At 49.9% G+C, this 11954-nt stretch overlaps 1 protein-coding gene across 1 annotated transcript; it reads right to left on the reverse strand.

The window, feature by feature from the left end:
• On the reverse strand, window positions 1-8355 carry MIEF1 (mitochondrial elongation factor 1). Its single transcript, XM_030467390.1, has 6 exons — window positions 8215-8355; window positions 7469-7874; window positions 6124-6272; window positions 5768-5948; window positions 3498-3760; window positions 1-1776 (listed from the first exon to the last, which is right to left on the reverse strand). The coding sequence occupies exons 3-6, from the start codon at window positions 6265-6267 to the stop codon at window positions 970-972; spliced, it is 1395 nt and encodes a 464-aa protein (XP_030323250.1). The 5' UTR covers window positions 6268-6272; window positions 7469-7874; window positions 8215-8355; the 3' UTR covers window positions 1-969.
• Window positions 8356-11954: the final 3599 nt, after the last annotated feature.

Raw genomic sequence — 11954 nt, forward strand, 5'->3', positions numbered from 1 at the left:
TAAAATAAAAAAATCCCTGTTCCCATGTGTTTCTCTTACCATTCCCTCATAATCAGCCTCTCTTCCTCTAGACCAGAGACAGAGATCTAAGAAGCTGCCCTGCTCTCCATTCCCAAGGCCATTCCCACCAGCAACACACAGTGATCTGGCTAGGCAGGAATGGCAAGCCCTGCTCCTTTGGCCTCATCACACAGCCAGACCACAAAGATTTCTTTCTACCCTGCAACAGCTTCAGTGAGAATTGTCCATACTGGAGGCTGTGTTGCAGCAGACTGGACAATCCTCAGTCCTTATTCCTGGACCTAGCTTGCAAAGGATGAGAAGGCTCCATAGAAGCAGAAGCCATGGGCATTCTCCTTTTCCAAGGCCTACAGCCCTAAGTACTGCCAGTGTAATCACTGCCCACTCAGAAATTAAAAAAACAAACCTTATCCAAAATACTTCAGTCAGTCTGCCCTGAACCACTGGGTCAAAGGGACAAAAAAACCCCAAAAACAAAACAAAGTAAGGCAGTGTGGTAAAGCAGAGAAAAAGAAATATGGGGTAATCAGACTGGAGGATAAGAAAGGACCTCAAGGCAAGTCTGCTAAAATTGTCACTGGATTTACCAGCCCAGTTCCACCTTCTTCAGACCAAAATGGACTTGCTGCAGTAAGTGTACTACAGGTGAATGAAGTGCATAGTTTTGTTTTGTTTTGTTTTTTTGGTAAACACTTAAACCTCAGCAGAATTTAAGCAAAGATCTTAAAGCTGCAGTTTTAGCCTCTCTTCCCGAGCTGATGGGTTCTTATTGGGGGAGAGATGGTGGAAATGGACCAGTAGCACCAAGAAATCCAGTGGGAGCACCAGCTCCACAGAAGGAAAAAATAATCAACCGAAAGGAGACAGAGAAGTGAAGGAGACACATTTAGCAGTAATCAAAGTCCACCTTGGCTGAACCCTATCAACACTTCCCTAGGTAAGGCCCCATTACGTCTGCAGCAAGACCTCTGGCTCCGAGAGAGAGCTGTAGAGGGTATATCCCAACTCATCCACTTCTTCAGGGGTGAGCTCTGAAAATAAGTTCACCTTGGGGTTCAGAGCACTGGGGAGGACACCCGCCTCCAAGTAGCGGATCAGCCCCTTCAGTGCCTGCAAGAAGCGATCAGCCAGCATGTCCTGGGACCAGTCGGACTCTTCTTGGGATAGGTGCAGGATGACGTTGGTGAGCTGGCTGGCAGTGAGGTGGCCCAGGGCTGGGTTCAGCTTGCAAATCGCTTTGAAGATCTTCAGGCACAGGCAACGGCACCCAGAATCACACTGGTCCAGGGCTCGGAGGCGAGCCGTTTCCGCTGGCCGCAGGCTGAGTCGCCACAGGTTGTCATTGCGGACCAGCCGGTGGGGTTTGGCCACCAGGATGATGTCACCCAGAGTCAGGGATGGCAGGAAGTCAATAAAAAGATGCCGTTCTGGGTCATACTGGACTTCCAGCGTCAAATCTGCTGGGGGAGCTGCTGGACGGATCACGTAATCCAAGAGAGAACCGATTGCTGGCCAGTTGATGGAGCCAGCTACAACTTTCTCGAAGGTGTCTGCTACGGCTTTGGGGGAAAGGTAACCTCCCACCACACAGCGGTCCCAGTAGCTGCTCCCACGGGGAAAGTACTCGGGGTTTTCCCGACGCACCAAATAGAAGCCAGGAATGTTCATGATGGTGTCCTCTCCGGGGATGCACGACCACAGGTTCTGCTCCAGCATCAGAGGCACGATGAGCTGGATGTGGTCAGCTGTCACTACCTTCCACCAGAAAGAAAAGTTGGTAAGAACAAGCTTTCCCTCTCCACACTGGGGTTTATTCACCACCTTTAGATAGCCCACTGTTCAAAGGAACTTGGAAAAAGGATTCAGCTATCTCGCTTTCCTCTCTGCGTGGGTTTCACAGCCTCCCTTTGTCAAAAGACATTCTGAAGGACTATTTCCTATTGTCAGTGGGATGACTCCAAGGTATAACCCAAGCTAGTGTTTATATGGCATATACTATTTAGAGAACTTTAAATACTTCATGTACCTACATGGACTGCATATAGCCAATCATTGCCTCCTGTTGCTCTAAGGCACAGAATCACAGAACAGCATGGGTTGGAAGGGACCTTTAAAGGCCACCTAGTGCAACCCCACTGCAGTAAGCAGGGACATCTTCAACTACATTAGGTTGCTCACAGACCCATCCAACATGACCTTGAATGTTTCCACAGATGAGGCATCCACCAGCTCCCTGTTCTTGTTCCACTGTTTCACCATCCTCACTGTAAAATCTTTTTTCCTAATACCTAGTCTCAATCTACCCTACTTCAGCCTAAACTATTGTCCCTTGTCTTATCACCACAGGCCTTGCAAAAGTTTGTCCCCATTTTTCTTATAAACCCCTCTAAGGTACAGGAAAGCCACAATGAGGTCTCCCTGAAGCCTTCTCTTCTCCAAACTGAACAACCCCAATTTCAGCCTGTCTTAATAGTAGCGATACTCCAGCCCTCTGATAATTTTGTGGCCCTTCTCTGGACTTGCTCCAAGAGCTCCATGCTCTTCTTATGTTGGGGGACTCAGAACTGGACACAGTACTCCAGGTGGAGTCTCATGAGAGCAGAGTAGGAGGGAGAATGCTATCCATGGACCTGCTGCCTACACTTCTTTTGATGCAGCCCAGGATATCGTTAGCCTTCTGGGCTGGAAGTGCAGCTTTATTCCTTATTCCAGGTCCTCTCTTTGGATCTGAGCTGCAACTGGCCCAGGGCACAGCAACAACACATGATAATTTAAAACAGGAGGCAGAATATTACATTTCTAGACAAGCTTAAGTTGCTGTGGTTTAATTATCCCATGCTAAAACTAGGTACTGCCCTCACCTGGCCTGCCACATTGCTGGAAAAAGGTGATTATAAAAGATCCCTTTTCACCAATGTGATTAAGACCCCAGATATAAGTTTCACTGGACACTCAACACTCCATTCCAGAACTCTGACTCAAATGAAAAGTGTGCCTGTGAATCACTCACTATAGCCATGGGCATCTTGCCATCAGGGAAACATGCAGTAGGAATTGCTGTCCAATCCAGGTCTGTCATGCATTAAAAAAAAAAAAAAAAAAAAAAAAGAGCAGGGAAGACCTACATGAATACACAGGAGTTCTAAGGGAATACTGTATTTGGGAGGAGACAGAAAGGACAAAGAGAAAACAAAGGTCTACAAAAACTCCACCACTAAGGAGAAGCAGGAGGAGGTAAGAAGGGCTGAGATAATCTGGAGAAATAAAACAGCAAAACTCTCTGCAGACAAAGCCAGAGCAGCCTCACCATATTGCAGTAACCAGCAGCCCAGCTCGACGGTGGGAGAGGCGACACACCAAGAGCCTTATTACAGAGGAATGTTGTGCTGAGCCAGCACTGTCAAAAGGGAAGCCCGAGATGCCCCTGCCTAGTCAGCCTTCTGAGTAATGACCCATCACGCGGCCCCAGGAATTACCTGCAGATCATCATAAAGGCTGCCACTGAGGTACATGTCACGCAGGGGCATGTCCGGCAGCTTGGCACGGAGGAAGCTGCGCAGCTCCGCGCAGATATCCACGGCTGCCTGCTTGGCCCGAGCCTGCTCGTCTGCCGGGATGGCCACCTTCCTCCGGTAATAAGCGAAGAGCTTTTCTTGCAGAGACAGACGAAGGCGGGATTTTTTCAGCTCTACTTGAGTCCTCTTGGCAGATGGCTTGGGCTTGGTGGGTCGGAAAAAGTCTGCAAGAGAGAAGAAGAACTGCCGGTCGTCTGCGGGGTTTCACTGAGAACCGATTGGTGGCAGTGGGGCCCCCACGGTCCCAAAAAGCTTTCAGTAGACATTTCACATGCTGCAGACAGGTGACAGTCAAAAGGGAGGTGCTGAGGAACTTCAAAAGATACCACTACGAGCATCAAACCAGATGAAGATAAGTGACTAGACTTGGGATTTAGCCGGAACAAGACTAACACTGCATATAAGCGATGTATTTTAATGTCTATGTGGGCATGGACCTCCGTTCAATTTCATGAAAAATTCAGCACCATTACTGGTTCAGAAGTGTTCTACATCATGCCAGACCACTGGATCAAACACTCTTGAACAATCGTCACAATCTCATCAAGTTTTTAACATTGCTACAGATTTTTAAAAATTATCAGCAAAACTCAGCCCTGGCCAGTGTATGAGATCGGAGAAGACTGTGCCACCTGGAAATGAAACAGTTGTCAGGAATCTGATCAACACTTATTAGGCTGGTGAGCTGACAGGTCTTAGGGCCAGCAGAGCTCAGGTAATCATAGCCCCAGTGAAAACTTTCCTCAAACTTTCACTGGCCAAAGAGCAGAGAGCACAGTCTTAGGCACAATAAGCAATACAACACTTTACGCTGCCACCTGCATCACCAACAATGTCAGAACCATAGGGAGTCTCTATGCCCCTTTTTCCTGACTGGCTACCTAAAGAAATAAGCTTTTTATCTATCTTTTGAACTCCCCTTAAAATGGACCAAGAGTTTCAGAGGTTACCAATTAGAATTAATGAAGAGTTACAGAACAAAGAGATCTTTGGAAAGGCTCTGGCACTTAAAGTGTGCTGGAGAAACCTTGGAAGTCAGTGGCCTCATTAAGGCAATCAGCTGTTGCGCATTTGTTTGGCACCAGGCATTTGGCCCTGCAGCACATGCAGAGCAGCTGACCAGCTGCCAGCAGACCCACCTTGCCCAACCTCAGCAGCTGCTGCCTCTTGTCCCACTGGGGTCTTTTGGACAGATTTGAGGGTATATGTGAAAAGCCAAAATCCCACAAACCATATGGAACCAGACTTCACTGCCTGTTCATGAAAAAACTGATTTTTACATCACAGGTTTTACACCTTAGGTTTGAATTTAGTTTTAAGTCAAGAATGCAAGATGCCATCATCGATGGTTTTATTCCACAATCTTTATCTTTGTGGAGTCCAATCAAATGATCTAAGACCTGATTTAACATAGCTGTCTGGTCATTTAATATTTCCTCAGCAGAAAATCCTGAATTGCCATCCTGAAGATGACTTTTTTGCAGAGAATCTGGAAACAGACTTAAAGCTTGATTGCTATTTTTCAGATTCAAAGTCACTCAATCTAAGAAGGTCCCTGATTTTTATTTCAGATCTTCAAGTGTAAATTTCCCAAAATGACCAGAAGTAGAAAGTAAAACCAGTGAGAAAAACCAACCAAACACATGTAACAAACACTGTAGAACCCTAAATTACTTATCAGCCACTCTCAAAAGGAAGTCTGAAGGCAACTTTTTATCGCCTGAACTGGCAAAGACTTGATTCAGCAATCAGCAGGACTAAACAGTATTACAGAAGGTTTTAGGAAAACTGTAGAAATAAAATAGAAAATACTGTTATAAATTACTAGTACAATAAAAAAATTTAATATTTCTCTCTTAAAAAGGCACAAAAAACCTGGAATGGTCCAAAGAAAGGCAACAAAGAACTTCAAAGGAATGGATTGGCTTTTCATCTGAAGATTTCACAGGTAAATATTCAGCTTGAAAAAGAGAAGACTGAGGGAGAATAAAGCTTAATACCATGAAGTCATGACAAGAACAAAGAATACAAATAGATGTCTATTCACTAGCAACCAGTCTAATTCTTGACCTTATCAGTAGAACTGCTTATCAGTAGAACTGGGCTAGACAGGACAAATACAGTTTGAGAGTGGATGATTCTGCAGTACAGGAAAATGTCCTGTTCCTTACCTGTGTCTGCAGCTGAAGAATCGGTGGGAAGGGTCTGCAGGGAGCGGCTGAGGTTCGTCTTCATGTCCTGGGTCAGTAAGCGTGAGGAGGAGCCCAGCCAGTTTGGTTCTTCCCAGCTTCTCTTTCCTGCCTGGCTCAAGCGAGTGGGGCTGCTGGGAGCACTGATTGCCCGGTCGTACATCTAAAGCAACATCACCAGGCACACTCTGAGTCACTTAAGGCCCCACGTTCACATTTTATCCACCTTGTGCCAGCACCCCAGGTCTTTTAGCTTCCCATGCCTTCTTCTTCCCAATGCCCCCCCCCACACACACACACCTCGGGGCCCCACGCTGCTGCCCCCCATGCTCACTCACCCGTTTGACAGCCAGCGTGGCGATGCCCAGCATGGCAGCTCCCCCCACGCCCAGCACCAGCCGGGCGTTGGACAGCACGAAGTCGATGGCTGTGCCGATGCCGTTGTCATCTTTCCTCCCTTTGCGCTGCCCAGCGCCCGCCATCTCCCCTGCAAGCAGAGGCAGCACTGAAGGAAGGGGACAGAACAAGCAACACGAGGGATCTGCCACCCCCTTTTCCTCGTGGCACCTCACGCACTTATGGCTGTTGGGGTCTTAGGATGGAGCCACAGGAATGGACCACCCTAAACCTAACCCTGCAGCCTCCTCACTCATCTCCCCTCCGAGGGGCTGCTTATCCCCAGACGTGCCAGGAGAAGGGTACTGACCAAGCTCTGCAGTCACAGCGTTTCTGTGCTTCTGGCTCTGCTTATGGCCTGAAGAAAACCAGCCCAGATTTGACATAGCCCCACGTAATTTAATCAGGTTTAATTGTGCAGTCACCTAATGCCTTCTTAGGAAAGTAAGATTTACTTCAGCAATATTTCACAACAAAAAACCCCTAAATATTATGTAAAGCCCTATGACCATCTTTTTTAGTTTGTGCTTCTCAACCAAAGTACGGCTTTTTTAATGCCAATTTATTTTCTTATTCTCAAACTAATGCATGTAATTTTGCCCACTGACAAGGTGATGCAGTGATAGTCAGCTGCTTGCTGGTAACAAATCAGAATCTACCCAAGAGCTGACAGGCAGTCTCATAGCATCCACTTCCAGGCTCATTTCTGGACAATGGATGGTTCCAGACACTTCAAAGACACCCCAGAATCAACAGCAGTTGTCCCCACCTCACCACAAAGAGTACACTGCTTACACTGCACATCTACTCCTGCCCTCAAGGCTGGTAGGTTTGACTCTCACACAAGCCCTGTCTAACACGAACATTAGTATTTTCTTATACATTTACTTTTGTTTCCTTCAATTCTCCTTTAGCTTGTCCTTGATATAAAAATTTAAAGAGTCTCTCTGGCCAACTATACGTGTAAAACACACTTTGCCACCACCATACCCATAGGTGGATCCTTACTGAACCAACATGAAAACACCAGGAAACTCTTCCAACCTAACTCAAAATGTTTTTTTAAGTACTTTTTCAAAGCTTCAAAGCCTGCCTGACTTGAGTAGTTTAAAAATACCCTTAAATTTTTCTAAGGCTAAGCCAGAATCTCAGCAGGAACATTCCTGCCTTGATAAACCAGGAATCAAGCTGCTTTTCATCCCTAGACAGAAAAAAACCCCGTGCTTTTGCACAGCTAGCTGTAATAATAGCATGGAAAACGTGGCTATATCATTGTAAATTACCTACCTGTGACCTAATGCATCTGTAAAGAGAACAGGAGAGCCCTCCTGGTGTGTCTGTGGAGGCACCTTCTGGATTTCTTCAAGCCAGTGGCGGGCACGGAGTGTCAACCATCTCTTTCGTATGGAAAAGTGATTTTGGAATGAAGAGGGAAGTAAGTGGGGCCAAAATGAACCCCAGGGAACCTAAATCAGCCCCCCGAGCTTGCTCTGCAGGAAAGCTTGCCCCTTCTCCAATTGTCTTTCCTTGTCCTCCAGCTGCTGCAGCCCCCGGTTCTTGCGGAACTCGCGGCGGATAAAAGCGAGGTAGAAGTCGCGGTCGGTGTAGCGCAGCCCACGGCCCTGGCGCAGCAGAGCCCGGTAGAGGGTCAGGACAGCCTCCCGCGACCACGCTGCCATGGGGGACGGCTGACCTAGAGAAAGGTGACGAAGGGAGCGACCTGAATCAGCTTTTCCCTCCCCACGGGCCGCCGCCGCCTCCCCCTTCCAAGCCTGGTCCCGAAGACCCCCCCTCCTCCGCGGCCCGGGAAGGGACGGCCAGACCCGGCCGCGCTAAGGGCGTCCCGGAGATAACGGGCTGGCTAAGGTCGCCAGGCCGCACACCTTGCTGCGGAGCAAGCGGTGGAGCCCGCGGGCAGGCCCTTCCCGCGGAGAGCCGTCCCTGGGCCGCTCGCAGCACCCGCTCCCCGCCGAGGCCCCGGGCTGGGATCGAGCCCGTGGAGGTCCCGCGCGGACCCGCCGCATCGCACTCACCGGGAAAGACCGAGGAAGGGGAGGCGCTTCGAGTCCCTCACGGCAGCCGCGTCCCTTCGGCGGACCCCGCCGTCGCCTCTCTCCCGGCACCGCTCCCGGGGTCACCCGGTAACATGGCCGATCCGCTTCCGGAGTCGTGACCCGGGACCGTCCAATCATAGAGCGGGCTCCCTGGGGGGCCAAACCGTCCATTCGGCGGAGGACTTCCGGCCGCCGGGAGGCACGAGTGGCGGCCACTCACGCGGCGCTTTCGCCCCCTGCCGGCGAGGCGGGGCGGGACGCCCGTTACCCTACGGCGAGCGGGAAGGGACATTGCACACCGTCCGCCTCCGGCACGAGGCTGCCCCCTGCCGGTGGGGACAGCGCTGCCGGGTCGGGCCGGGACCAGAACCGATCCGGTGTGAGGGGGCTGTGCCCCTCCAGGGCTGCTGAGCCGGGTTCCTTGGCGGGGGAGGGAGAGGCTGCGGCAGGGTGGGCGCTGGAGGCGGACTGGGAAGCGGTGAGGAAGGGCTGAGGGATGGAGCCCCACAGCGCGGCTTGGAGGGTCCTGGGCAGCCCCAGGTGGAGCAGCCGATTCACACCTTGGCTTGAGCTGACACCGCGGTGGGGACCCCCCTGAGTCCTGCAGCTGACCTCGGGCACACAGGCATCGCCCACCTCGGGTCTAGGGGCCTCTTCCACCGGGGAAGATCTCCTCAGCAGCCTGGGCTTCGCCTGCCGCCGGGACACGGGCTGTGCTGTTGGCTTTGGCTGCTCCATGTGCCTGCAAGGATGCTCCACGTGGTCCAAAAAGGCATTTGTTTTTCGTGGGGGTTTTTAATGGTTTTGGCAGGTCTAAATGGCAGTGTTGTATGGCTAAAGGTACCTCTGGCTATCCTGATGGTTTTTACAGAATAACTTAAAAAATTCAAGTGATTTTTTTTTTTCTTTTTTTTTTAAATCTACAAGGAATCCCAGGTTCTGGTCTGAAAGTTGCAAGGGCTCTGGGAGAAGGGCAGTAGCTGGAAGTGTCTCTGGGATCTTCCTGAAGCCAGAACCTTCCACTCTTTTGTACAGGTACAATTTCCCCTTTTCCCTTTTTGCCTTTTCTACTGTGTGCCTACTCTGGGGAGTATTATTATTCTCCTCCTCCCCGTATGCTGCTAAAACATAAAGCATAACTTCATGTGCCATGTCTCCCATGGGGTGAGAGAAAGAGCAAACCATATGTGACAGAGGAGGGCCACATCATTTCACTCTCTTCTCAGTGACACCTGATATGGCAGGGATAGAATTGAGCAGGAAGAAAACCAGAAGCTCCAGACTGGCTTGGTTCATGCCAATTGCCTCTTGTTCATTTCCTTTCTGAGACAAACAACCCCAATCGTTTTGATCTCTCTTCATGAGCAAGTTTGCCATGCCCCTAATCAGCCCTTTCTGAGAAAGGCTTACTGGAACTGCAGACAGTATTCCCAGAGAGGCCGTGGAACTGATTTACATAATAGCATTATCATATTTTCCATTTTATTCTCCACTTCTTCCTCCTGCATGCTAATGTTTTCTGTGTGCTTTTTTTTTTTTTTCCTAACCTGCAACTACTCACAAAGCCCGGTTTTGTATGACATCCAGATCCTTTCCTGAGTTGATAGAGACTGTCCACAGCTTTGTAGGAATTACAAATTCCTACATAGGAATTATGTGCAATTTGTTTTCTTTTTTCTGACTTTGCATGTGCCCAGTTGAGCCCTGACAAATGCATGGTTTTGCTCATTTGCCACATTTGCATTTTACTTACAGTCTTTTCCGATCTTCTCAAAAGCCAGTAGCCGTGAGTCAGCTCTTAAAAATGTTTAGTATATTGCTTATCCCTCTTTTCAGATCATCAGTTCATATACTGAGCTACCCTCATATACTCAAAAGCAACATTCAATTCCCTACCCTTAACCTTTTGCCAGAATGAAAATCGATCTTTGAACCTTCCTCCAGGCTTCCTGCCTCCTTCTCGGGTTGTTGATCTATAGAAATACTTCACTCCACACAACAGGGCTCTGTCACTTCTGGGCAGGTACAGATCATGATCCAGTCCATGAAACTCCTGAATCTGGATCAAAACTTGCACAGCTACATGCAGCAAACCCCTGATACCCTACAAATGGCATCTGCTGGGTCAGGCTGTGCTGAGACCTCTGGACAGAGGTCTCAACCTCCTCAGGTTGTGCCTGTTTCAGTGTTTGTTTCTGGGTTTTTTTGTTTGGTTGTTTGGTTTTTTCCCCTTGGGAAGGCCACTGGCTGTCTCCCTGCGCCTGCTGCTTGCTATGGGCTCCCTGTGCCACCCTGGCATGGGTGTTCCACCTCCCCCTTCAGTCTTGCAAAGAAGAGAGGAAGCACAACAGCAGAGTGACCCATGGCCGATGCTGTTCTGACTGCTGTTTTACTCCCAGACCTCTGGTGATGTGGCAGGGGCTGTAAACTTGAGTGTAGTGAAATGAGGCAACCAGGTGCCACTAATTGCCAGGTAGTGGGCATAAGCTTGTGTCAAGCCCACCTGTGCCTGGTTAGGGTGGGCCCCCACTGCACATGAGCAGGATTAGGGGGCCAATAAAAGGTGAGGCTCAAACTCACAGGCTCAGCTCAGTCCTGAGCAAGCCAGCAGAGAGGTCAGTCATGCTCGGAGCAACAGCACTGATCCAGGCTAGTCAGCCCTGAGGGCTATAGGCTCAGAGCATTGTTCGTGAGTCTCTGCTGGAACATCTGGTTGGACCTTGAAGCACCGTGCCCTAAAAGAGGTTCGTCTTGCTACATCTGGTGGAGAATGTGGGCACAGGTGGGCTTAGCACAAGCTCATGCCCACTCCCTGGCAATTAGTGGCACCTGGTTGCCTCATTTCACTACACTTGAGCCCCATCTTGGGACAATGAAGCAACATCCCCACCTCTTCCCAGTGTTTCCCAGCCTGGCTGGCTCCTCTGCTGACCCACAGCATGCAGCTGCCCTGACTGGGAGCCACCCAGCAGCCCCGGAGTCTTGTGCTGTCCTGATGGGACACTGCCCCTCATGCCCTGTCACCTGCAAGGCCCTGCTGCCTGGTGGTTTCTTTCCCCATGGACTCACAGGGTTTGGGGTGCCCCTCCCCTGTGCTTCCAGCCTGTGTCCCTGCAAGAATTTATTTGTCCTGATGGGGCAAGGTGCAGGTGGAGCTGAGGGAGCACACCTTAGCTTTGTGGCTGGAGAACAATAATAACCTTTGTTTCCCCAAACATTTAAGTGAGCTTGCAAAATGTCAAAGGCCATGTGGGTGACAGGGCACAGTAAACCATGCTGTCACCTGAGATAAGGCAGAAAAGTCCCTCCATTCCCCCATTCCCCCCTTCTCTATGAGTCTCTGGAGCTGCTGCCGCTCTGCCAAGCTCCTCATACTTGTAGCTGGTCCTCCCACTCAAGTGACCACTGTGATGGGCTCTGAGGGCCACTAAAAAACTACTGCCCCTGAGCCTGGTTTGCAGCCTCTGCTCCTGGCAGACAGATGCCATCCCTAGGGCTTCCTCATCATCCATTCTGCAAGGACAGGACCATTCCCAGCCTGGGAGGCATCCCTGTGCTGTCTGCCACCCTCAGCCAGCAAACCCTCTCTGGGCAGCAGGAAGATGCAGAGCTGCAAATGGCATCTTGGAGGGGCTCTGCAGGGTCAGGAAAAAAAACCCCACAATAACCCTGTGCTTGGAAACAGAAGGCTGTCCTCTTAAGGGAGCCAGGAAATAACC

The sequence above is a fragment of the Calypte anna genome, chromosome 1 (assembly GCF_003957555.1).
Source record: "Calypte anna isolate BGI_N300 chromosome 1, bCalAnn1_v1.p, whole genome shotgun sequence".
NCBI lineage: Eukaryota > Metazoa > Chordata > Aves > Apodiformes > Trochilidae > Calypte > Calypte anna.